The 27,462-nt window shown below is 42.4% G+C and overlaps 2 protein-coding genes across 2 annotated transcripts; both read left to right on the forward strand.

Annotated features, from left to right (window-relative positions):
- The first annotated feature begins 399 nt into the window (after positions 1 to 399).
- mat2al (methionine adenosyltransferase II, alpha-like) lies at positions 400 to 6,899 on the forward strand. Its single transcript, XM_069673485.1, has 9 exons — positions 400 to 768; positions 1,851 to 1,928; positions 2,770 to 2,892; positions 2,976 to 3,088; positions 4,549 to 4,692; positions 4,837 to 5,055; positions 5,133 to 5,315; positions 6,446 to 6,579; positions 6,662 to 6,899. The coding sequence occupies exons 1-9, from the start codon at positions 696 to 698 to the stop codon at positions 6,762 to 6,764; spliced, it is 1,170 nt and encodes a 389-aa protein (XP_069529586.1). The 5' UTR covers positions 400 to 695; the 3' UTR covers positions 6,765 to 6,899.
- A 1,361-nt stretch (positions 6,900 to 8,260) lies between these two features.
- Positions 8,261 to 27,432, forward strand: LOC138601839 (aryl hydrocarbon receptor-like). The gene is made up of 11 exons (XM_069673095.1): positions 8,261 to 8,546; positions 11,735 to 11,913; positions 19,347 to 19,453; positions 19,546 to 19,635; positions 19,824 to 19,944; positions 20,151 to 20,290; positions 20,386 to 20,591; positions 20,675 to 20,784; positions 20,878 to 21,019; positions 21,309 to 22,854; positions 24,638 to 27,432. Exons 1-11 carry the CDS (start codon positions 8,488 to 8,490, stop codon positions 24,761 to 24,763), a joined length of 2,826 nt encoding a protein of 941 aa, XP_069529196.1. The 5' UTR covers positions 8,261 to 8,487; the 3' UTR covers positions 24,764 to 27,432.
- Positions 27,433 to 27,462: the final 30 nt, after the last annotated feature.

Raw genomic sequence — 27,462 nt, forward strand, 5'->3', positions numbered from 1 at the left:
ACCAAACAATACATTCTTCCAATACAAAACAAAATGTCTATCAATTCTATCCCGAATGAAGTCACAACATTTTTGCCATGACAACTTAACAGTAGGTCAATACCAAAATAGATGCACAACAGTTTTTCGCTGGATAAAATGTATGAATGAGTTTAAAAGAAATGTCCCTAACTCTGTTAGTAATCAAATATGTATTTGGTATAAGCCAAGCCTTCTTCCATGCCACACCATTCACAAATTTATTCCAATATGGAATGACACAGGGTGTTGCTATTTTTACATAACGGTAAGTATGGGTAAGTAAGAACGTGTTACGTCATAACAGCGCCATCTTGAGGCTGTCCTGGCTGCTGCCCTCCTTAAGACAACAGACAGCCGTAATAGAAAGCTCCCACCAAACGGGAAATCCTTGAGGAGTATTTTTTTTATCAGCATGTTTACTTTAGGACTGCTGATGAAAAGTTGCGTACCTGGTTTTTACATAGATTTTTTGTTCAACCCGCGTGTCTAAATCGAATTTACCACCGCTGAAATACGTCTTAGCTCCGCCTTCTGAGTTAATGTTTGCTTCGTACAATCAGAGTCGGAGATATCAGAAGCTACTTTCAGTCATATAAAGACGTTGCACCACCACGTTTAGCTATTTTATTTTGCATTTCGTTTGATTGAACTTTTCTGCACCGACCGAGTTTAAGATGAACACCAGCGGAACCCGCATCGGGAAGACTTTCCTGTTCACGTCGGAGTCTGTTGGAGAGGGACACTCTGGTACCGTATTAACTGTATACATGTTGTACCCCGAGTTCACTGAATGGACATGCTTAAACATATTAAAATATGACTTTTTGAGTGGTGGAAGAAGTGTTGAGTCGAGAAATACAATAAAATGTTACTTAATTCAAACAATTATCAGGAAAATGTGACCAAAAGTCAGTTGGTCTTATGCGATGGGACATAAAAAATGAATCAGCAACTGCATACAGAAAGTTATGATGTATGTCTGGTGAAAGAACTTGAACCACGTGGTTAAGATTAAAATGGTTTAGTTATGTGACTCAGATTTTAAATAGGAATACTACAGCTTTGTAACAGTGTGCACATATGAAAATATTTAATTTTACAATATAGAGGCCAACAATTTTTCTGGCATGTTGGGCTGCCTGGCACTGCATCACGTTATCTCTACTGCAGAGGGCACCCTAGAAGGCACCTCATTAGATTTTCTCAAGTATAACTGCAGTAGAGGACCCTTTATCATGTTTTAGACACTGGAAAGGCGTCCTAGAGGCCGTCTTTTCAAATTGACTCCATTGTAAAGGCACTGCAGAGGACAATTGTCTTGTATTCTCCAGTGGAAAGGCATCCTAGCGGGCTCTTTAGCGTACCTGTTCAGTGAAGAAAATAAGAGTAGAGGGCACCTTTTCACGGCATTTAACCCAGAAGGCAAATGTTCTTCACTGTAACGGCTGTATAGAGGACACTTGTTATGTTTTCTCTTGTGAAAGGGCACCCTGGATGGCTATCCAGCACATTTCTCCCACTGTACAAGGCCATGCAATGTGTTTTCTTAACTGGAAGAGCATTCTAGATGGATCTGTATCATGTTTTTGATCATCTGAGTACATTACATCACATATTCACCACTGGAAGGGCTTTTTATCGTGTTGTCTCACACATTGTGCCACTATAGAGGGCAGAGGGCTACCGAAGGGCATCCAACAGGCCACTTTTAAGGCATTTTCACATGGGGTCTGCAGGGACCAAGGCGTTGTTATTAAACACATTGTATATCTATGTGTAGAGGCCTCTGTTCTTGTTCTGTCTGACTCTGAGTTCATTTTGTATTACAGATAAAATGTGCGATCAAATCAGTGATGCTGTGCTCGATGCATACCTGAGCCAGGACCCGGACTCTAAGGTGGCCTGTGGTGAGTTTTCTGTCTTAAACTCACTGGAGAAAAAGCACCAAAAATACACCTTATATTCTTTAGTGTTTTGTTACATATATCTGATATATTTGGGGGTAAATGTAGTTACAGTTTGCACTTGATTTGATGCTTGTGTCACAGCATGCAACAGGATGATACTTAAGCTCCACATGAACGAGGTGTTTTTGATGCTCAGAGCTTAAAAAAATCATACTTTTGTCAGCAGTACGATAGGATAAAGTGTGTATTATCTTATCGTGTCTCACACTTCCGATTGTGATTTCTTCATTTTCAGTATAAAGATATATTCTAGTGAAGTTAATTCATTTTTATTCCTGTTATAATCCTGCCAGTATTTTCTTCTCACTGCCTAAAACTTATCTGAAGGTTTTTCTGCATTTTTCCTTGACAGATCCTCACGTGTTTAGTATTTAATGTCAGAAAATCTTTTGAAACCAAAACTTAAAACATAAAATGTGCTTTTATGTCTTGTGTTGAGGCTTCACACTCGCAGAAGCAAACAAAATCTGTGTTGAATTGTAAATCTGACCTAGGATCATAGTAAGCGTGAAGAGGTGAATGCATCAACAATAATAAAACAAAATAAGTAAACAACCCCTCAGATCAAAGTTCGGTGCAGCGTTATGTCACTAATGTGGCCGCTCTCATTGAATGCAGTAACCTCTGAAAACAATCTTACCTCACAGTAAACCCACAGAATTCCCCCTGTGCTCTGTTCTTGTGACTTTAATCAATAATTAAGTAAAATATGACCAACTTTGATCATGCACAGTGTTTTCTCAATAAACACATCAGTTAATGTCATGACATCGTGTTACAGAATGTGTGGCAAAGACGGGCATGATTTTACTGGTTGGAGAAGTGACCTCTAAGGCCATCGTGGATCTCCAGTCAGTGGTCCGAAACACCATCAAGTCCATCGGTTACGACGGCTCTTCAAAAGGTGCAGTGTGTTAGGATTCATGATTATTCTTTTCTAATAACTTCAAGTGAATAAAGTGACTTAAATCAAACTGTGTTCTGCAGGTTTTGACTATAAGACGTGCAACGTGCTGTTAGCGCTGGAGCCGCAGTGTGTGGAGATCGCAGACTGTGTGTTTGAGGGCCGGGATCAGGAGGACATCGGAGCCGGGGACCAGGTTCAGTGTCTGACCTTTAACCTCAAACTTTAAGTTTGACTTGGTGGATTTATAAAAGTTTATTACACAGCCAAAGTCCATTTGCTTTCCAGTCATATACGGTGATTGCTGTCATATTTTAGGATGCAAACATGCTGATGTTTAACATGGAATAATGTTTAACATGTTCACTTTCTTTGTTCAGCACATTAGCAGGCTAACATTTGCTAATTTAAACTAAAAGTACAGCTGAGCTCAGTCCAAAAACTGTTGTAAAAAAAACTATTTGTAAGACTTGTAATAATGCAGAATGCTCCCTTAAAAACTGAATCAGGTAAAATGTAAAATCAAAAGTACAATGTTTGGTGTCAGAAACTCTATCACGAGCCAGTATGGGCTTTAAATGTTGCACTTGGGAATGAGATAAAGAAGTTTAAGTTTTGGTCATAAATCAAAGTGTCAGACAAAGGAAAGTGATAAGCTGATAGCGGCACAGGATGAAAAGGGAGAGGTTTATTTGATAACAAATCAACTGATGAGGAGCAGACAGCTCTGGAAAACATTAAAGGAGCAGTCCTCTGCTGGAAGAAGCCACTGTCAGTCAAAGCTGGTGTTCTCTGTAATCAATAGAAGCAATAATATTTGAACTTGGCGCCATAGCTGTGGAGAAAGTTGTACAAACAGCTCGTGGTTTCACCCATTCTGCATTCCTACAACACCCAGCGTGCATTGCACCCCTCCCTCTGAAAGGAACGGCCCAGCGAGAGACGCTGGAGAGAATCTGAAATACGACGAGAATATACCGGTGGATCGTCTATAAAGTCTTCAGGTCTGCAGTCTACATTTCAAACCTGACGATTCTGAACAAGACATCGCAGGCGGGCGTCCGAGATTGAGGAAGTGTAGTTTCGCGGGCTCCCTGGCCTCCACCAGATGATGCGTTTTACGTAGTCTGGAACTTTTGTTTTATTGTAAACAACATTTCTCCTACTGCCTAATAAAATATTCTCATTGAGGTCTTTTATTTGCAGAAAATGACGACTGGTTAAGAATACCAAAAGATATTTTCAGAGCTGGAATAAAGCAAAGAAAACAAGCTCATGTTTAAACATCAGTACACTCATGTTTTAACTCAGGAAGAGTTCAGTTTGATTACAGCTGTCATGCATCTCTGCATGCTCTCCTCCAGTCTGTCTCAGTGCTGTTGGGTGGCGTTAGGCCGCTCTTGGAGCAGCTCAGCTCAGTTCGATGGCTTGTGAGCGTCCATCGTCCTCTTGATCACATTCAGGAGGTTTTCAATGGGGGTCACAGCTGGATTGGGTTGACCATGAAAGGAAGAGAGAGAGATGGAGCGGTCTCTTCTATTTTTTCCAGAGCTGTATACAAACATTTATGACTATCTTAAAAAACTTGTTGATACTTTTCTCTCCATCTAAAAGCACCCTTTTCAGTTTAAAGATTGTAATTTAAATTCTCTTCAGGGTTTGATGTTTGGCTACGCCACAGACGAGACGGAGGACTGTATGCCCTTAACCATCCTTCTGGCTCACAAACTCAACTTAAGGATGAAGCAGCTGTCGAGAACCGGAGAGTGTCCGTGGATACTTCCAGACTCCAAATCACAAGTCAGTCACCACACGAAAAAAAAGACACTCCCAAATCTCTTCCCTCATTTCCCGTCTAATTGAGGCATAAAATTACCACCTTAAACACCTTTTTATCTTTACTTTATGGAGTTCACATGTAGCTCTTCTCCCTCTTTTCTGCAGGTGACAGTGGAATACAAAGACAACATGGGGGCCATGGAGCCTCTGCGTGTTCACACTGTGGTCATCTCAGTACAACACAGCCCAGACATCACGCTGGAGGACATCAGACGGAATCTGATGGAGAAGGTGGTGAAGGTCGTCATTCCTGCCAAGTACCTGGACGACAAGACGATCTACCATCTCCTGCCCAGTGGGAAATTCCTGGTCGGGGGTCCACAGGTGAGTAAACCAAAGGCGACAAATATGACTAATGTGTTCAGGCAAGCAGGAGCTGACTGATGTGTTTGTATCACCAGAGTGATGCAGGACTCACAGGGCGTAAAATCATAGTGGACACTTACGGAGGATGGGGTGGGCACGGAGGAGGGGCTTTCTCAGGGAAAGACTACTCCAAGGTGGATCGGTCCGGAGCGTACGCCGCGCGCTGGGTCGCCAAGTCTTTGGTCAAAGCCGGACTGTGCAGGAGAGCCCTCGTTCAGGTGAGAAAACCTGGAGATTTAAAGCGTTTTGTTTAAGGAAATGTAAATAATCAAACACCCCTTCCTACAAAAGAAGGTACATTTTCAATGCCAATTGTTTGACTGTTAAAAGACAGCAGGATCAGATATTTTATCAGGTAACACTACTTACACTTGTACAGGACAGGATCAACAAAGAGATGTACCTCTTTGTCCACGACTGACTAGAGAACCCAAATGCAGAAGCAGAGACTGGAGGCAGAGAGTAGAGCAGGAGGTCTCTTTATTTTAGGTAAAGTTGAGTCTGAGCTGCAGGGGGCGATGGGAAGCAGGCGGTCTGGAGACGGATGCAGGAACCAGGCTGCAGGAACAGGAAAGATGAGTGAGGTATCAGTATATACTGACAGAACAGGTGTATCTCAAAGGTCTTGAAGGTGACAAAGATGGAAAAGAAGAAGAAGACATACTCAATCCTGAGGAGAAACTCAGTTTTTTCCACTGTTAATACAAACATGCTACACACATAGGCCTGAAATACACACATGCACAAACAGGACTCTGTGGACATGCATTAATGGAAAGATGCACAACGACATGCGCTCGAGCAGTTGGGGGATTCGGCACCTTGCTCAAGGGCACCTCAACAGTGCCCAGGAAAGGAACTTAAGCTACCAGCCACCCTCCAGTTCCCAATGCAAGTCCCTACAGACCAAGCTACCGTCTACCCCTAACTGTATGAACAGAGCCTATGATCTGGCGATTTGGAGGAGTAAGGACTGGATGACAGCCTGGCTCCTGCACACCTGTCTCCACACCTGCAATTACACACACACCCAGAGAAAGGGGGGGAGGAGACTGCAGGCTAGGTAGATGTGGATGCCATGACACACAGGGGTCGCCAAGATCAACACAAAAGGAAAGTTCTTCACAGCAGCTTTCAGAGAAATGAGTCAAAATGAGAAAAACTTGTCAGTTCAAATTCTGACTTTAAAAGGGCCCTAAGAATGCCCTCTGTTAACGCCATTCTGACTAAAGAGGCTGTTTTTTGTGATAAATGTGCGATGATTAATAATCATGAAAACTGCACGAGAGATTAAGTTAAAAGCGTTCATTTCCTGGTCAATGATGTCTCCCTGTGATCTGCCCTTCAGATCTCGTATGCGATCGGCGTGAGTCACCCACTCTCCATCTCAGTGTTTCACTACGGCACGTCGAACCGCGATGAAGATGAGCTGCTGCAGATAGTGCAGAAGAACTTCGACCTGCGGCCTGGGGTCATCGTGAAGTATGTGCTGCGTTCAAAAGCTGCAGTTATTGACATTTTCTGTTAATGAACGACTGTAATATTGACAGTTTTTCTCTCACAGGGAGCTGGGTTTGAAGCGGCCGATCTACCAGGCCACCGCCTGCTATGGTCACTTCGGCAGGGAGGAGTTCCCGTGGGAGAAACCAAAGTCTCTGGTGTTTTGAGTTTGATCCATTCCAGATATAAAACAATCAAGAGTCCACTTTAACTGAAACAATCATCGTCTTTTCTCTGTCTGTCTTAGTTTCTGACCTTTAACCATAAAGGCAGCCGTCAGTACCTTTTGTGAATGAATTGATTATTTTATGTTAGTTGTCCGGTACGAGAGACTGTAGTTTTTGTTCAAACATAATTATGCAATAAATGTGAAACGTCTTTTTCATCTATGTCAAATTCAGAGATATCATGTATTTTGCTATAATGTAGATATTATTTGATTATTAAAGCACTACATTAAAACTCACTTTTATCTTTCATCACTTCTGGTTCCTCAAGTATTTTCCTGAATTTTAACTTTTATTTGACTTCTTTATACTTTACTTTATACCTGCACTACACTACAGACAAATATCGTATTTTCAAAGTAATTTTGAATGTAGTGGAGTAAAAGAATAATGTTGGAGAAAAGGGTAACACTCGAGAAGGGCGAGTGTATTTCAAAATTGTGTTTTGGCACAGTTTTTGTACATGTAGGCCAACACAAACTAACGTTAAGTACCTATAATTTGTTATTAATGCTAACGTAATTCATCCAAATGAACATAATAAATGCAGGGCTATATATATTGGATTATTTACAATTGTGGAGGAAGTATTCAGACCTTTTACTTAAGTAAAAGTATTAATTCCACACTGTAATGCAAACCCTGCATTGAAAATACTACCGAAGTGGGTTGTTTGAGAAGCTCTTTGCATAAGGGACCATCTAAAATAACTGTTAGTGTAGTGAAGTAGCCTACAAAGTACGATTTTTCCATCTGACGTAATTAAATACAATACTTGTAACCGTACTTAGTTAGCCTCAGTTTACCGCTAAGCAGGCTATGACTCAATTTAGTACTTTCTGGTATGAAACTCATTTCTTTCTTCCATATTCTAATCGGGTTTTTATTTCCTATATTATCATTTCCTTATTTTTTTGTTTAATAGATATGTAACACCTTGTGTCAAAATTATGCACCTAAGGCGATTTATTAATTATGTTTGATTTGATTGTATTCCTCCCCGCATGGAAAATGCTATAACTGTCACTGCCGCTGGATGGAGTTGCAGCTTAAATAATATTTTTCTGGAGGGGGAAAAATATGGCAGAGCCAGAACGCGAAGTAATATTCAGCTGACATGTCACACGTTACAAGTTAACCGGAAGTAAACAGTGTAAGCTGTCTCGAGCCTCAATGAATAACTTAAAGGCGACAGAATACACTTACATGTACAGTTTGTGTGTTTTACAGTTGAGGACAAGGAAGATAAACAAAGGTGAACGTTTGAACCAATCAGAAGCGGCGACACAAAGATACTAGTTTCCACAGCTGATGTCACAGCGCTCCTGATTGGCTGAAACAGAAGAAGACACAGACGGGGGACTGGCTACGGTGTGTGCTACAGTCTGTACTTCCCCTGCAAACTAAGTTTTTAAAATTAGTCTTTGACCGACAGGGTCGCAGCAAAATCCCGCTACACTTCACAGATGTGGATTATTTCTTTTTTTGGGCCGGAGTAAACTGAACTAAAGTGAAATAACCTGCATTTTACAGGTTTAGCTGGAGTGTAACATTCAGGGTGTGTCCGGAGACTCAAGAAATCAAACTTTTTTTATGTAAGTTTGGACATATTTTTCTCTGAAGAGAAAGAAAACAGAGAGTTTGGGGAAATCTCAGAGCCACCATGCCGGGAAATGGTGGAGTATACGCGGTGAAGAGGAGGAAGAAGCCCGTTCAGAAAATGTAAGTTTCAATGTGTATAAACGTCATATTTTTTACTTATATGTCTCCGCAGGGTATGAAGTAGCCAATGCATTAACCCACAGGCCTGTGCCGCGTGGGCGGGGTTAAAGCTGGTCACTGTCGGTGGATCAGTCACTCATCACCACCTTCATTATTATTATTATTGTGTAATTACTAGTATTACTAATCACGCCGATCCGGTCACATTCACCTCGTGTTTCCTCCAAAACAAAAAGTCAGCCAAGTTGTTATTTTAGCTCCACAAGTGTGATTCATGATTTCCGGTACTTTACCTGCAGCGAATGTCAAAGGTGATGACGTCAGGAGTAGATAAGGTCAGGTAAGTGAAGCAGGTGATGGTGGGAAACGTCCTCAGATCTCTTTGTGAAGATTTCCCCTTTCACAAGTATAAGTCATTGAATTCATAATGGTAGGAAAAGAACTAAAGCATCGATATTTAAAGCAGTGAAAGTGTAACTTACACTAAACCTCAGAAAAAATTGGGGTAACTTGAGGTACTTACACTTTACCTGAGTCCTACTCTTCTTAAATAAAGTTACTTCTAAATTGCAGAGTAATAGTACATTTATCTGATAGCTTGGATAGAAGTTACTTTACAAATTAAGATTTTTGCACACACAATAAACACAAACAAAATAAACTACCAACATTTTCTATAAATAAAACTACCCAACACTTCCACAAAAGTCAAAGTCAGTTAAATCTAGACAAAAGATATTTCATTTTTCCCTATTAACTTTTTTTAATCAGTCTTTTTGGGTATCACGAAACATAAAGTCAGGATACCCAAATGTATCGATATCTTCTGACACCCCTAATTTTTACAGTGTGATTTTAGCACTTTTACTTCAGTAAGATATCTTAAAATTTCCTCCACAACTGTATATTCGACTAGTAATACCATTAAAATACTCAAGTGTAAACGCACTGCATTCATAGATTAAAAAATGCAAATATTTAGATCAAAATGTACTTAAAAATTCACAGTAAAGGTACTCAAATTGGCCGCTGTATGTGTATGTACATGTCGGCACTCACACTTACTACACTGAAGTACAATTTTTGAGTACCAAAATAGTACTCATACAGAGTGATCCATTTCTGAACAATATATTCTGTATTATTGGATAAAATTATTTACGTTTAAAGGTGTTGATCATTATTTTAGTTACTTTATAAACTCCTGTAGAATTAGCATAACATGGAAATACTCGCTTTATATAAAAGAACCCATAAAATTGTACTTTTCACCTCTAAAAACCACCTGGATCATCCTGCAAAACAAGATGAAGAATTACTGATAACTTTCTTTTTTTAAAACTTTACTTCAAGTGATGTCCAGTGGATATTCAGTGTTTTGTAGCTTAATTTAGTCACTTTATTAGCAGTGTTTCTGGTAATGTTCTGAAATACAAGGATGCAATATATGGACAAATATAGTGCTCACATTGTGCATATTAGCATTTTTGTACCCTGTTATAATTCAGCAGCTGACAGGACTGAACCTCTTTACTTTTTCACTCTGTATTTGCGTCTTCTCCTTTTTTTTGCTCTCTCTTCACTTCACTTCACCTCCTCATTCCTGCCCTCCTTTGTTCTCTCTTCTCTTCCCCTCCATCTCTGCTCTTAGATCTCCGCGTGTTTAGTGAGGGAGGGATGGCACACAGAGCTGCTGCGTGTCCCGACATGTCGGAGAGGAATTATGTTGTGGTAAATTTGTAGTAACAATGGCACAGGCCAAGTGGAAGATCAACAGAAACACGCTGTCTCCAAATATGATGTAACACTGTGTTTGGGGAGAATTTGGTTCTTGATTGTTCAGCCAGGATAGCAGCGAGTCAGGAGGGAAAAATGTTAAATGTTGCTGTAATTTAGACTAAATGAAATCAGAAACAGATGTTAGTAGTCCACAGACAGGAACTTTATGTAGTCTGGCTCTGTGTTGTTACTGCTGTTAGCGCTACTAGCTTCCATTTCTCCCTCTAATTTAAAGCACCATACTCGCTAGCTAGGGCTTTGCCATGGTCCCCAGAAAATGACAGCCACTAACCTTTTGACTTTGACCTTTACTAAAACATCCCCTGAAGTTTATATTTGTGTTTTTGAGTAAAATATCTAAACAATTCTTTGCTGGATTGCCACGATATTGTGTACGGACATTCAAGTGCTGTCATACTGTCTTTAAACCTACCAGTGTTTTAGCTAGCAGCAACAACAGGCTAACATTTAAGCTAACAAATACTTTAACGTCCTGCAAATCTAAAGACATACCCATTAGCCTCACATGTACTTAGTGTTGAATGCTATCAGAACATTTTACTGTGCTAACATGCTTAAATTGGAACGTGTTAAATATTAGAACTGGAAAACATTAGCATGTTAGCATTGTCGTTGCGAGCGTTTTAGCATGCTAACGTTGGCTTTTAGCTCAATTCTGCTGTGCCTCAGCTCTGCTAAGAGAGGCTAACATGACTATAGAGACTTTGTAGTATTCATGTAGTGACACAAACTGGATGTTAAAGGTATAATATTTAACATTTTAGCATTGAAATGTCTAAAAACGACTCGAATTAAGTCATATTTTTGTTGAGTTGTGGGCTAACGTATCCCCAATGTTTTCATCGTTATCTTTATTACTGTTTGTCTACAGTTTTTATTACATCTTGTAAAGCACTTTGTGTTTCAAGTGGTGCTATATAAATCAAATGTATGATATTATAATGGATTATAAGCTTATTTTATACTGAGTACTCTGAATGAGCTAACCAACATCTCTGTGTATTTTCCTGTCTTGTAATAACAAAAGTATGAACCACACTTTCATCCTCTGCTGGCCCTTGAACCAGGAAGTTGAAGCTTTGTTTGGTGTGGTTTAGAGTTTATTTGGGCCGACTTCGTCTCTCAGCAACTCAACACTGGAATTTTCAGGGCACGTATTGTTTTCGTGAACGAGAAGAGTCAGTATGACACACACAGGCCTCCTACAGTTCAGATGCACCGCTTTGTTACAGGATATGAAAAATCTGCCGAGTATCAAAAGACTCCCACTTCAGCCGTGGATGGAAATTCCTGTGTGTGCTGCAGATTGTCAAACAGAGCGGACATGTTTTAGCAGGCAGCATCTCTGACACTGAATATATCCTCTTTGTCTTGTGTTGTTTTTAAAGTGCAAAGCCTCCTCCTGTCAAGACAAACCCGTCCAAAAGACACAGGGACCGCCTGAATGTGGAGCTGGACCGCCTCACCGGCATGTTGCCCTTATCCGAGGAGGTCAGAGGTCGCCTTGACAAGCTGTCTGTGCTGCGGCTCAGCGTGGGATACCTCAAGGTCAAGAGCTTCTTCCACGGTCAGTGAGCTCTAAAGGTTACGAGGGAAAGGCCAAATGTGTCTAACATTGAAAGTGAGAGACAGGTTGTGTGTGTCAGGTGTGCAAATATGCAGCTCCAGACATTTTTGTGGCTGAGCGCTGAGTGTTTGGGGTGTCAGAAAGGGAACCCGACACTGTGCATAATGAACAGTCGCCCCACTGGCAGGGAAACAGGAGAGTGTGCTGCGGGGCAGATGGAGTCAAGGCAGAGCAACATGAGACCTGCAGAGGGGAACAGTAGGTCTTTATTCTGACGCTGATCAAACACACACACAGGAGAAGGCTGCAGCTGGTTCCTTACACCTTCAGTATGTCACGAAGTGTTGCTAAAATGATAGTTAACTTTACTTTAACTCAAAGTGTCAGTAAAGCTTGAACTTAAGTGATGTTTGAATCACATATTTTATAAGTCTTAAGAGGAGATTCATGCATGCATTAAGCACAAGTTAAGGTATTTTTCCAGTATAAGTCTTGTGATATTTATTTTCTTACAGGGAACAGAATCTATTAAAGAACAAACCCAGGGCGCTGGTTTAGCTCAGTTGGTAGAGCATGCGGCCCGTATACAGAGGCCACAGTCCTCAGTGCAGTGCCGCGGGCTCGCCTCCTGCCCTCGGCTCCTTGCTGCATGTCATACACCAATCTCTTCTCCAGATATTTCCTGTCTCTCTTCAGCTGTCCTTTAAATAGAAATGATCTTTTAAAAAACAACAACAATGAATGTATCTACGTATTGTGAGAAGTATTGTGAGTGTATCCAAAGACTTCCTCTGTGCCTCCATAGATGTCTTTAAAAACAGAGAGTAAAAACACATCGCCACTGAAAATAGTCCCCAACAAAAGCAGCATTGCCTTCTCACTGAGTGAAAGTTATAAACTAAAAATATTCTTTTTGGCCTTTGTCTTGACTAGATAGGACGGTGGATAGAGAGAGAGCTGGGACAACATGCAACAAAGGGCCTTAACCGCTGAACTAAACCAGCGCCCCCTTTTGCCATTAAACAAAAAAAGAAACCAAATATTTGTGACTATTTTGCAAGACTTAAATCTGCTGTAGTAAGCAAGATAAGATAATCCTTTATTGATCCCCAGAGGAAGGGGGGAATTTGACATATTTAAGGAGTATTTAAAGCTGCCCCTTTGCAATGTAAGAAACACAAAGTCGAGGAAAGCTGTTTCCTTTCCTCGACCTTCCAGCGCCCTCCTACAACAAAGAGCTACACCGATGTTTATGCATGTTTGTCCCCAACGTCCATCATTTTCTTTTGTTAGCTGCAATGCCTCTTCTTAACGCTGATTGCCTTTTGTATCTGGAGCATCATAAACCTTTCTTTAGCACCTTTTTCACGATAGTGCCTGTAGCCTACTTAATTTCCACGGTTGTTCCCTCCTTTACCTGGTGGTGATGGGCTTTGGCAAGGGCTTGAAAGTCCAGAACTGCAGCTTCAATATACATTTTTAAAATGTATTTTTTGCCGTTTTTATGCCTTTATTGAGAGCGATGGCAGATGGAGAGAGGACAGTGGATAGTGTTGACAGAGGAAGAGAGAGTGGAAATGCCACACGGCAAAGGGCTGAGGGTGGGAGTCGGACCCAGGGCCGCCGCGTTAAGGACTGTAGCCTCTGTACATGGGCCGCATGATTTAACCGCTGAGCTAAACTGACCCCTAATAGTGTTTAAGAATATGGAGACCGACAAATTATTGGTTTGGGTCTTTTAATGGGATTTGTTGATTATAAAGAAAGATATAGAATATCACCAGACTTATCCTTGAAGGTTTGCCACCCTGCATGAGCTCATTGTTGCAACAAAACTTTGATATCAGGCTGCAAACATTTACATTTTGCACTTCAGTAAAGCTGTAAGACTCAACTGAGATTTAGATTTTCAAAGTAAAGCTCAAAATCGGAGCAGCAGATGCAGAAATGTCCTTATTTTTAGTCCCTAGTGTCTCTCAAATCGAGAAATGCTGGATCCTACATTTCCCATAATGCAACTCAATTGCCTCTTTCATTCGATCCTCCCTGCCTGCTAATCTCCCACATCTTTTCAACTCCTGAAATCTGTAGTCTCCAAGCCTTATCTTGATGACATCACAATGACATCATCAGTTTCCATGTCCCTGATCTCCCTGAACAGCCACAGAAGACATCTTTAACTGTTTTAACTGGCAGAGCATCCTCCTCATGACCAGTTAACTGCCCTTAATGTGGAAAAATAGTTTGAGACGTTCAGATCACAAACCAAGATCCCTCCACCAGCTGCCGTCTCAAACGGACCTAAATATAAGCCTGGTTTTAACTAAATTGGTACGTTAGCGTAGCCATTGTGGCCGCAGAGTCCAGCAGGCTTCTCCCCTGACTCTGTGCCTCTGTGGCTCTGCTATCAGCCGGACGATCACCGCTGTTGATGGAGCAGCGGGGGGATGCAGAGGGAGGAGGGGGGAGGCTCTGAGGCACAGTGGCACGACATGAGGGCTCCTGAAAGATGGAAGTGTTTGTGCATGAGGACGTTTGAACACAATAACCCGCCTTTAAAGAGACCAGAGAGGGCTGATTTTTTAATATAAAGACGAGTCAATGTTAAATATTGAGCGTGAATCAGTGTTTACAATAAAGGGCAATAAAAACAGGAGTTTAGAGATGCAGTATCAGAGGAATAAGTCCGTTTCGAGGCCTATCTGATGAAGACTCTATCTGCATCAGCTCGTTCTGCCACGCGCGGTCGTGCATCATAACGTCAACGAGTTATCTCCTCTCAACTTTGATGTTCCTCCAGCCAACATCACACACAAGCTGTCGTCAAGCAACACTGTTTTGTTTAATGTTAACGTGTCCAAAGCTGATGTCACTATTTCAAATCTTGGAGCTAATTCCAACAAACTGCTGAGTATTAAAGTAACTAAAAGGGACATATAGATAAAGTGGAGTGTATATTGGCTTCTAAACAGTAGTGCAATAGATGTATTAGAAGTGAACCCTCAACAAACCGCGCACAGACCTGCCTGTTGTTCCCCTCATTGAGCTCTGAACGCGTCCCAGGTGAGGTCTGCTGCTGCATCCATCACCAAGAGCAAAGGTTACCATGGTGAAACTCTGTCACCGTAGCAACAGAGTCCAGAGTTTGACCTGCACAGGAAGTCTGACACCGCAGGGGGGAGGGGTTGTTTGGGCCGTGTCTGGCTGGAGAGCTGCTTCCTGTTTGTAGATAAGGAGGGTGAACAAGGTCACGGTGAGGTCAGAGCCGTCGTTAGCTCCAGCTGTATTTCTGCTCAGGGCATAAAAGCACCTTCTGGTTGGATGTGGAGGCATATCTGTCGCGTTATTGAAGCAGAAAAGCTGCATGATTTGGTACATTTTTTAATGTTATTGGTGGAGTGTTCAGTGTACTTTACTCAAGTACAAGCGTGAATTACTTTACATTTTAAACTATTTTTAACTTCTGTGTTACATTTCCTCTTGAAATTTTGCACTTCTGACTCCTCTCCTTTTAAATCACGATTTAAGCCACTCACTCGCGATTGTTTTTAAGACATATTGGCCTTTCTGTGTGGAGTACGTGTACTCCGGCTTCCTCCCACAGGCTGTACAAAAAATAAGTTCTTTGTGGCTTTTTAAACGGTCACAAAAAAGTGGCCGGGACTGAGCTGCACAAAATAATTCAAGCTAATTTGCAACAATTAGCGTTAGTTCAGTGACCTCTGACCCTTCTAGCTACTCTCGCCCAAAAGGAACAGAGCTACAGCATGATAACAATAACCCTCGGGCAGCAGACACTCCAGACTCAGCCATATTATTGGCTGACCGCCGGGGTCTGTATGTGACTGACTGAGTGAGCGAGTGAGCCAGAGACGGCTCTGGATACTTTGTTCGGGGAGTAGGCGGGGCTGCTCCTCCGCTGATCGTTTGAGCGCGCACCTGCTTTCAAACACGTTGTCATCGGCCTCATGAGGACAGTCCTTGTAACACACCGCCCACAAAAGCTCACAGTGACCTGATGCGGTCAGCCACATACGAGGCTTTAACCTCGACTTGTTTGTTATTAGCTGGTTTTTAGAGCTGTAAAAATTACCCATAGGTGTGAATGTGAGCGTGAAAGGCTTAGCCATTTTCACACATGCACTCCTGACAAATTTCCAGAAAATTTCAAGACAGTCTGCCTCTTGAATTTTCCAGAGTTGCCCTTTTACACACGTCCCTCACCGCAGGAGAGGAGGCGGAGTCTCATGAGGCAGGACATGACGTAAAAAGTACGCTGTTGTTTCAGCGTCAGCCCTCACCGCCAAAAGCTCCTGAATCTCTTCATCTCTCCAGTCTGCAGACATCTTTGCAGTCGTGTAAATGATCCTTCTTCTGCAACCTCTGACGTCTTTAATCATCCTGTTAAGTGTCGCTCTTCTGGTTTCACACTCGGTCACATGATATAAACATCTTCCGTCTACTTACTCGCTGACTGTTACCTGCTGCGTTCACACATCGGCTCACCCCGACATCTTGCTGACATTTTACTCGGAGGCTGCATGAAGTCGGGGTAAAAATTTTGCTGTTGGCATTCACACACGCAACTGCCCTTAGTCATCATTTGTAGTATTTTCTTCAGCTAAACTACCAACGAGTAGAAATATCTACTTCCTGTTTACATGCACATGTCATGTGCATAGTCAGGCGTGTTTGTATGCACGAGAGTCTTTCCAAAACACAGCTTCAACTCTTTGTTTGAGATTGTTTTACTTTCACAGATATGAAGGTAGGTGAGGCCTCCCTTTGTAGCTGTTCCCGGAGAGTTGGAAGGCTTACAGCTCCATATCAGGTCCCCTCCGCTGTGCAGGCCGGCATCTTTGTTTGGCAAGATGCTCTGACTCTACGTGTGAACCCTCTTCCTTGAAAACTCCACAGTGCCGAGTAGAGGAGGAAGACAAAGAGGGGGGAGGAAAGGAAGGGAGGCAGGAAAGGATGGAAGTGAAGGGAGGAGGTCAGATTACAGATGCGGGTTAAAAGCTTTGACTATCAAGGAAACTTTTCAACTCGTACAACCACTTTTTGCACGCCGCTTATTGTGTCCTTTTGTTCGGCATCACACCGAGCTTAAGACCCGAAGACATGTTGATGTATTGCAGCAGCTCGAGCAGATCCCCTGAGCCGGCTACAGTTCGTGTTGTAATAACAAACTGGAGATTCTCTCAGCCGTCTGAGTGTGGAGCGAGCCGCTCTTGACCGAGATGACAGGGCAAATTCCTGGGACGAGAGGCAGATCCAGCTCGTTTGTTTTAAAAAGGGGAGGCAGAGCGGTGGGAGGGAGGGTTGGGAAGTTTGTTAGCGTGCCATAGAGTCATTACTGTAGGGAAAGGAAAGGAGGTATTACTTAACTGAATGAATGCCAGTGATCACAGATTAGATTACACAAGATTCTGCTGAAAACTCACATCAGGAAAAACACTGTTCCATCCTGTTTGAGCAAAATAAAACTCCCCTTGTGTGGAGACGTCTGCAGAAAGCCCCTGTTTTCAGCAATTCTGCAAATATCTCGAGCTCATAGTGGAGAGCTTCTTCTGCAGCTAATGCACAATAAACAGACAGATCTCATTTGGCCTGTAGGACGTCACTGATACTCTGCTCCACAAATACACCAGTGAAACACAAGCAGGGATGCAGTGAAGACGCAGGCGGTGTGTGTTGTAGAAACACACTGGATACCTACAGTGTCGTGCTTTTGTTTGCTTTGGCAAGAATGTTGTCGAGCGTGTAGTGACGAGTCTTAAAGGACCCGTGTGTGAGATGCAGGGGATCAATCTGCAGGAATATTGGCAGAAATTGAATGTAATATTTATAGGTGTGTCGTTATTTGTGTAAAAATATGAATTGTTGTGTTTGTTACCTTAGAATACCTTCAGCAATTACACTTGTGCTAGCTTAACTGGCTACAATAGCAGAAAACTGATGCTGTAAATAACAGGCCCTGAGAAAAATGTGATTTCAGATTCAATGAATGCCTGAAGCTCCATGCAAAACATCTCAAAACAGCTGAAACTCAAAGTTTGTTCACGTAAATCACGAACAACAAACCAAAAAAACAAGCCTGACCAATATTTGATACGAAGAATGAAAGGTGAATGGAGTTATTTGCTACAGATTTTGGGAAATTATGTGTAAATATTTGTTTTAAAAGGTACAATAAGAAGGATTTTTCCTGCATTTTGTCAACAACACAACCTCCTCCTGGGCTCTTCGTCACCAGAAGCTCACTCTCCCCCTTCTAACTTACCAAAAGACAAGGATCTCGCATGTCGACGTGTTTAACAGCAGAACAGCTTCTTGTGTCGGTCTGAAGCAGATATTCACGCTGATGTGAAGTTCAATGACTGTAGTGTTAGTGTTAGTTACGTCTCCTCTCGCCGTTCCTCCTCTACTCTGCTACTCAGGAACAGAACGCTGCAGGAGCCCCATTTGTCAACAGAGCTGTCAATCATGAGGCCACGCCCCCTTTTTATAGCATCAAATAACTCATTAAAAATAAACTTGTCAGAAAAATTAACACTTGGACATAAATCAGCATGATAAGAACTAACTATAATGACAGAAACCATGTTTGAGAAAAATGTATTTGACGTGTATTTTGATTTTATAGTTTGACTCATGTCCCATCTGTTAACATGGAGGAGGCGGGCTTTATGACCTGTACTACAACCAGTCAGCAGGGGGCGATATAGAGGGTTTGGCTTCACTTTTCGGGAGCTGTCATGTCGTCCATCTTTTTATACAGTCGATGGTTGAAAATAGTTAAACTTTTGTAACACCCCTGCGCTAGTCAATGTCATTTCTCGCTCGGCAACTAATCAAAATTAAAAAGTTGCAGGACTTCAGGTATCTTGTTGTCAACAACAATGGCGGAGGAGGAGCTAATCCTTTCTTTTTTCAAGGGTACAATTTCCAGGTGTAGAGCTGCTGCTAACGGCAGGACAATTCATTAAAATTTCCGTGAATGAAAGCAAACATTAAGCACACAGAGCGCTTTAAAACAGACTTAACGGTCACTACCGAGGGAAGCGGAAGTGCTGCCAGACAACTTTCGTGACCTAGCAACAGTAAGCGCCGGTGAGAAGCGCTCTGAAATTGAGGTCGTGGGCGCTGCCAGAGCAAAAAACGCCGTTAGTGGACAGTTTACTTCAAATTGTATGTAAGTAGATGTTTTTTGGTCCAGTCATGGGATCAGCTGACCTTTAAACAATGTCAGGGCTTGTAAAAAGATCATTCAGAGGCATCATGACTTGTATTCAGCTTTTCAGTTTGTGTTGCGTTACTGTTTCTCTCCTCTTCTAAGCTTACCATTATCCCTTCTGGCCACGTCAGGACATCTGAAATCAATCGCTCTTTTATATTTTTGACTGAGTTGTTTGTATTTTTGTGTCTTGCAGCGACGCTCCAGAAGAGATCGCCTCCTCCCGTCTCTGCAAACGGCAGAAATGGACAGTCTGTGTCCCTGGATGGAGTCAGCTTCTCAGAGGGAGATCTCCTTCTGCAGGTACAGGCACAAAACACTGCTTTGCATGCACGCACAGTTTTGAGTTTGACAGCGTGCATGTGTGTCATGCTGTCTTTCCGTTATCTCTGAAGGCTTTAAATGGCTTTGTGTCGGTTGTGACGACTGACGGCACGGTCTTCTACACGTCTCCGACCATCAAGGACTTCCTGGGCTTCCATCAGGTGAAACTTTAAAATCAAAGACACTAAATATCTCTCTTTGTACCAGTGATGGACGAAGTATTTAGATGCTTTTCTTAAGTAAAAGTAGCAATATTTGTCTGTGTAGGTGTGCAGAGCCCTAAGGTAACTAAATCTGTCAAATAAAGCACGTACCTCAAATTTTAACTCCTCTCTTCCTGTGTCGTCAGTCCGATGTGGTCCACCAGAGTGTGTACGATCTCGTTCACATGGACGACAGAGAGATGTTCAGATGTCAGCTCCACTTCGCCCTCAACCCGAGCCAGAATGACTCAGACATGAGGGCAGAAGGTATGACGTCAACTCATCATTATCTACCTGTCACAAATGTAAAACGTGTTCTATCAGATGTAGTCTTTCTTTTCGTTTCTGGGTCTTCTTGCTCACCTTAGCCATTTGTGCTCTGTGGTGATTTAATATTAAATGCTGCTTAAGCTAGAAGTTGCAGTACAGAACAGAGACACGCTGGTTTGAGGTTATTTGTTGTTTCTGTGCAGACGGACAGTCAGGCAGCAAAGCTTCGAGCAGCTCTGTGGGCTTGCTGCCTCAGTACATCCCTCCAGAGAACTCGTCCTTCCTGGAAAGAAGCTTCTGCTGTCGCCTCCGCTGCCTCCTGGACAACACCTCCGGATTCCTGGTACAGTAAAGAACGCAATTGTTCTAAGAGTCGACATCCGTGCTAACAGCTCTGTCAGGCTACATCTGTGTGCTAATTTCTCTCCTCCACTTCAGGCTCTAAACTTCAACGGACGTCTGAAGTTCCTCCATCTGCAGGGCAGCACAGAGGCTGCTGGGACTGCGGCTCCTCCTCCTCAGCTGGCTTTGTTTGCTATCGCTACACCCGTACTGCCTCCTTCAGTCATGGAGATCAGAACCAAGACACTCATTTTCCAGACCAAACACAGTATGGACTTTGCTCCCACGGGCATAGACACCAGGTCGGCATTCATAGTCAATCTCTCAGTATCTTTTTGATGGTCCTAGAGGAGCTTTTATAAGAGTTTGTGTTTTGTTTTTTCAGGGGGAAGCTGGTTTTAGGGTATACAGAGATAGAGATGATCAAAACAGGCTCCGGCTATCAGTTCATCCACGCTGCTGACATGATGTACTGCGCCGACAACCACCTCAGGAGTGAGTGATCCTACTAGACACCAGTAACACTTCCTACGTCTCAGTTCTTTGTGTTCGTTAAACGCTTGTTTTGTCCACCTGCTCCGTCCGCAGTGATCAAGACCGGAGACAGCGGCTTCACGTTCTTCAGGCTGCTGACGAAAACAGGACACTGGTTGTGGGTTCAGGCCACCGCCAGGGTGGTCTTCAAGGGAGGGAGACCGGACTTCATCATCGCTCGCCAGAAAGCTCTCACGTAAGCGCCAACTTTATCGTTCCACAAGAGAAATTCTTACTAAAATCACTCTTATAGGATAGCGTCACCAAAGTTCAAATATGTCAAAGAACAATAGTTGAGCGCCAGTTGGTCTCAGTAGTTCCCTCCCAAATATGCGTCCAATGGAAGTGATGGAGCACAAAATCCAGGGATCAGATTGGGCTCAAAATAAGTCAATATATCTGCTTATGAGAAGGCCTGGATTGTCTCCAAATCCAAGGACATTCCTACTTTATGCATTAATATTAACCTCTGCTTGTTTCTGTAGAAATGAAGAAGGAGAGGAACACTTGCACCAGAGGAGACAGCAGCTCCCCTTCAACCTCGCCACCGGTGAAGGAGTCTTGTACGACACTTCCCTGGAGTTCTCCATGTCTGGTCCTCCTGGAGCAGGTGCACCGGGCCCCACGGAGCCCCAAGCTGAGAAACCCTTGGACCCCGCCTCCCTCCTGGGATCCCTTCGCCGGCAGGACCACTCTGTTTACACCCAGCCACAGAATCCAAGTCCACAGCTCCCAATCCTCAACCAAATTGAGGACCAGGATTACGAACAGCCATTGTTTGAACAAGCCTTTCTGGACAGCCATGCTTTGCTCAGCGTGCCGGGCCAGATCCAGGATTCACAGAAGAGGTCCATCAGAGGGGACCTTGCATCGGAAGCCATGATCGACTCGTTGGAGCAGATTTTGGAGGATATTGGGGATGGCGGGATAGAGGGTCTTGAGGTTGAGGACACAGAGCTGAGGGACTGGGAGAACACTCTCGTTAGGGTGAACAACGAGAGGGAGGACGCATCAAGGGACCTAAACCGCATCCTTGCTAGTGACGTGTTCTCGTATGTAGAGGAGGCTCTGAGGAGAGAGACCGGTGGGATTGTCGAGGGTTTGGATCAAAATGCAAGTCATGTTTCCGGGAACAGTTTGTCCATTCAGGGACAGAATCCTGGCTCTTTCTTTTCCAATAATGTGCAGCCAATGACAGATACAGATCAGACTCTGCTTGGAGATATTCTTGGCGGTTGTTCTGGACTAAAAGGTGCGTCCCAGATTGGGTCTAACAGGGCCACACCCACACAGTGTCGCAACTCCCCCCAGGGACGCACCTCTTCATTGTGGCATTCAAGTGGCAGCAGTCAGCACTGTGGCAACCAGATGATTTCAACACAACCCTTCCATGCCATTCAGTCACAGCCTGCAGTGACACAACCGTCATGGATTCCACTTGTACAAAACAATATCCATCAATCTGGCTTGGAAGCGACGGACCAAAGAGTACAACATACGCTAAACCACACTGGTTCCCAACAGACGTATATGGGGCAACCATTTCAGAGCCCTTCAGCGTGGCAACAACAGCAGCTGCCACAGAGTTTTCACCATCACACACTGACACATTCCTCGCACACACCGGGCAGCGTGAACTCAACGGCTCAGTCACACCAACCACAAATGCAGCGATTATCCGGCAGCTGCATGTATGAAAAAAGAGAAGGTCACATACTGAATGCAACTACTGTTCCAATCAGACAGAACGGACCTCTCCTGGGACCTGCGAGATCCAGAGGACCCACACAAACCCACACAAACGCTCCCTTTACCCTGTCTCATCCGGGCATGGCGGTCGGGGTCGTTGATCAGGGGGCGTTGCAGCCGTCTAGTTCCAACGCTTGCATGAATACTTGTACGGATATAGGCAACATCAGTTTGGTTCATTTGAGTGCAGACAACCCAAGCTTGGGGGCAGCTCAATCAGAATACCCCAATGGAAACGCATCATTACAGTCGTCATTCTTCTGTTGGAACGGTGAAGCTCAGGTAAAATATCTGCTGTAAGAAACAAAATTTAGGTAATTTCAAGGTCATTTTGGAAGGAAATTGATTGAAATTTAATTATGATGCAAGTCTGGCTCCACTTTCAGGATTACTGGTACAAGTCCTTCACAACTGTTTGTCCAGATGTTTCTAATTTGTCTCGGAAAACACATAAAGGCCTCAGGCAGTTCTTGCCCTGTTTGGATAAGCCTCTCCTTCATCTCAGCTGTCCCAAAACACATAGAGATGTGAAGTGAGAAGAGTAATTTCAGACGTCACATCCATTATCTTATGGGACTGATAGTTGGAGCATGTCCAAGACTTGAATGTGGATGAAACTCTCCAGGTTTAATCATCGCTGCTTTAGAGAACATCTTGTCCTTTGATGAAAAAGCATAGATTTAAGTCTGTGCACACAAAAAATTAAACTTACCAGAAGAATTTTCCAGAAATAGCTTTTTTTATGACAGAGGTGGCTGTTAAGTGAATTGCAGTAAACTTCCAGGTGCTTGTGCAATTTGTAAATGTAAGTTAGCATCCTGCGTTAGTTTCAAACCTTTGCTTTGTACCATTAGCTACATCACTTATTTTTGGCTAATGTCAACACTCTTTCTTAAAGTTATAAGTCAGTATCATGGATCATCTTAGCTGGTGGAGTACTTCGTTAAACATGCAAACTAAAAAAATCCACTCAGATAGCGATCATGGTAGCAAGCTGTTAGCTTAGGTTAGCCAGATAGCTGTAACTTAGCTACGCTGCATGGATCTGGTGTTGGTTGCTTTGTAATGTTAGCTAAAAAAGTCGTTGCTATCCACAACTTAGAGGATTTTTTCAGCACGATAAGCCCTGTGAGTAAGTTTCAAACCTTTCCTTTGTACCATTAGCTACATCACTTATTTTTGGCTAATGTCAACACTCTTAAAGTTATAAGTCAGTATCATGGATCATCTTAGCTGGTAAAGTAATTAGTTACATCTAAACTAAAAAAGTCCACTCAGATCGAAATTTGTTAGCAATAACTGTAGCTAGCTAACAAGCTTAGGCTAGCCAGATAGCCGTTACTTAGCTATGCTACATGGATCTAGTGTTGGTAGTTTGGTTACGTTAGCTAGTAATTTGAAACCGCAAGCTAGCTAATTTTAACAGCCAGATTAACACTGTGCTATCTGCTATATCAAAAGAAAAGAAAAAAACATCCCAAAGCAAGCTAATATATTAGCTACCAAAACCAAGCAAATGGGACCCCCCCAAGGTCGGCTACATTCCTAATGATCTATACGATAAAAAGTTATTGTTCTTTGTGTTTGAGTCTGTAGTAATCAGTGAGTGTCATTTGTTGGTGTTAGCACACTGTACTTATAAGCTAACATTAGCTAGTCTTGCACACTGTTTTCGCTGTAGGTAAGCAGAAGGGGTAGGACACTCGTATACGCACGAAAACATCAAGTCTTTTGGTAAAACTGTTCCAAATTCGGTCCACAGGCTGTTAGGGGAAGTTACATTACAATCTGTTTAAACATTAGCCATAATTAGCATTTAATATCTTTAAATAGGAAAATCAACAACTCCTAAGGAGCATTTTGTGGTAAAACAAACAGGCACCAAGCTTGATAGAAAAGTTGTCCATGAGACATTAGCTAGTTAGCTTAACTGTTTCCCCCTGTTTCCAGGTTCAATGCCAAACTAAACTAACTGGCTGCTGGCTTATGAAGATTACAGACATTAACTCAATTTTCCGGATAATGATCAGATAATCATTATATTTTCCGCTCTTTTGTTCCACAGATCCCGGATGGTCCCCTGAACGGTGTTGTTGACCCGTTTGCCTTCCCTGCCCTTCCCTCTGGGAACATCAACCTTTCCCAAAACACCGGGCCACAGCCGCCACTGCGCTGCCCTCAGGGACTCTGATGGACTGATGGATATGAGACGATGAGGACTTTCCCTCGTTGGAAACTTATATTTTAAGGATGTTGTGTCTGCTGTGGCTCACCAGGAATAAATATGGACCTTCTCATTTCAAACTTTGCTGCATTACAGTGACAGTATCCTCAGCTTTTTCTTCAAATATTTATCAACCTTATCCAATTATTCCTTTTATATATGCTGTAAGTAACCAAGGTGAAGAATGGAAGCTGGACCCAACAGGATTTGATCTTGACTACAAACTTTCTGAGTCGCATAAAGTTTGGGGATTAAAGGACGTGTACTCTTCATATGGAGGACTATTTCACACCAGTTAAACTTTTTCGACTGCACATCATAATGTGAATCTTTGAACGCTCTGTTCAGTCATTTTTTGTTTCTGCTTCCTTTGAATATCCAGTTTATATCACTTCTTTTGGGTTCTTTGAGTTAAGAGGACACATCATCGACAAAGCAGACTTTAAATCAGGTCACAGACCTTTAAATATATTTTATTCTTTATAAGTTTGAAAGTAAAGCAAACAAAGGTCGTCTTATAGGTGTTAAAGGTAGTCTAGTTATGTGTTGAAACTGTTTTTGCTTGCCCTAATCTTTCCTTATGTTCATGCCGGCCATTTTTCCAATATAAGAGATCAAGAAGAATGTGCTCAAGAGTTTATTTAAAGCTGATATAAGGCTCCTTTAATCTGACTGATAGTGAGACTCTATTTTGTGCAGAATTACCTCCCCTTGTTAGTATCCCTCTAGAGAGCTCAATGCACTGCAAATTAATGTAACATTCAGACTGACAAAACACAAGAATACTATAAAAAACCTTTTAACAAAACAGTCACTAAATAACAGCAAATTATTCCTAGAGGATGCTAAAAAATGATGCAGGTGTCTCAGTCAAAAGCAGAAACTCTTGATACACACCTGTACTTGTTTTTGGACTAAATGGGGACTATGTGTTTTGTCCCCCATCACTTGCATTAGAAGGACATTAGGAAGATATCTCCTAAAGTCCACTATGAACAATAGGAATGATTGCAACAACCAAAAACTGTTTCAAGGTACACAAAGACGAAAATTATTTTAAGACAAACCGTAAAAAATGTGAACCTGTCCTGTCCTTCGATTGGTTTTGTGTTATTCAACTGTGAAACTTAAAGCCGGAGATATACTTGCTTTTAACGATGCATGAACGCTAGATGTGGTATGCACATGAGCAGTAGGGGCAGTGTAGAGGCAGAGGGGATGTGACAGGGACAGCAACGGCAGAAAAGTCCGCAATTATCCATATCTGTACGATGTGTCGTTGCCACTGCACAGAGACAAACATGCCTGTCAAACAGCTGCAGACAGATAAGTTCTGTTTTAGAAGTCGACGTGGAAACCTGCAAAACTAAATGGAAACAAGTCCGGGATGTTACGTCCGTGTACGGAGGAACATGTTGGAGAGACGGAGTGGGACGGAGTGGGACGTTGCAGATGGTGTGTTCTGTCCACTGGTCATCAGTCGCATGAGCCGCAGCACTGAGAATACAGAATGAACATAACATAAACCTTGAGTGTCGCCATGTCTGTTGTTTACATCCCGCACATACAGTAGTTGCATACGGCCTGAGCTCTCTGGTGCGCCCTCGAGAGGTATCCTCCAGTAACACGCGTAGTGCAGAGACAAGTATGTGAACGATTACGTTCATGATGCAGCCGGTAAGTAGTCGTAAGGTTAAAAAGCAAGTATATCTCATCTTCTTCCAACACTAACGCAGCTTAGTTGGAAAGAATTGTGACTCAGATGTTTCTGTCACGGTTACTTTTAGATTAGCAAATTATCTGGCAATTGTTGGAGAACCGCAATTAATTTTGTTTTGTATTAAATAGGCATTTTAGACATGAAACATGCCGGCATGATGCAATTTTACGATACAGTAAAATCTGTTTAATTTTGCATATTTCCTCCTCCCTTATTAAGCAGCCCAAGACACCTTTTAAAGAGACAGTAGCACTTACCTTTCTGCCCTCCAAATCAAACATTATGAGAAGTATATCATGGAATATATGTCGGGTCATATAAACGTTGAATAAATAGTAGATATAAGGACATTTTTAAGTGTTATTAAAACCTATAATCCTTTGTTTTCTATTGTTTTCTATTAGTTCTTCCATGTTTTTGTATTTCTTTATCGGTTTATACACCACCGTCCAGTTCTGGAAGAAGTTATAAATACATGATACACACTTAAAAAGGTCTTTATAGCTGCTTACAACTACTTTATATGACTTTTTATTATGTACCATTATTGCTTAAAAATGCTGATTATTTGTAAACTCTAACCTTAAATGTGTTTCCCTTGTTTTATGACGCCGGAGAGATGGCAGCTGCAGTGCTCACTGTGAACAGATCTGAACTAGGGACTATGATTCATGAGTGTAATAAAATACTGTATATTTTCAGTTTCCATCATGTATCCATGTCAGTTGTATCAAAGAAGAACTGTGTTGTCCTTGTCGTGTCGGATCATACTCATAAATGTGCACATTAACGCATTGTTTGCCTGTAGGAGACGGCCATATTACTCTTCTTGTGTAATCACAGGTAACATTATAGCTGCTTGTGTACACGGTATAACCATCGAGGTTTAATTTATTTTGCCATTAAAGAACTGTAACCCGTCGTTCAGCCTCATGTATTATTCTCC

This window comes from Semicossyphus pulcher, unplaced genomic scaffold, assembly GCF_022749685.1.
Source record: "Semicossyphus pulcher isolate SPU_LCO1_2020_fin unplaced genomic scaffold, fSemPul1.0.p SCAF_22, whole genome shotgun sequence".
Classification (NCBI taxonomy): domain Eukaryota; kingdom Metazoa; phylum Chordata; class Actinopteri; order Labriformes; family Labridae; genus Semicossyphus; species Semicossyphus pulcher.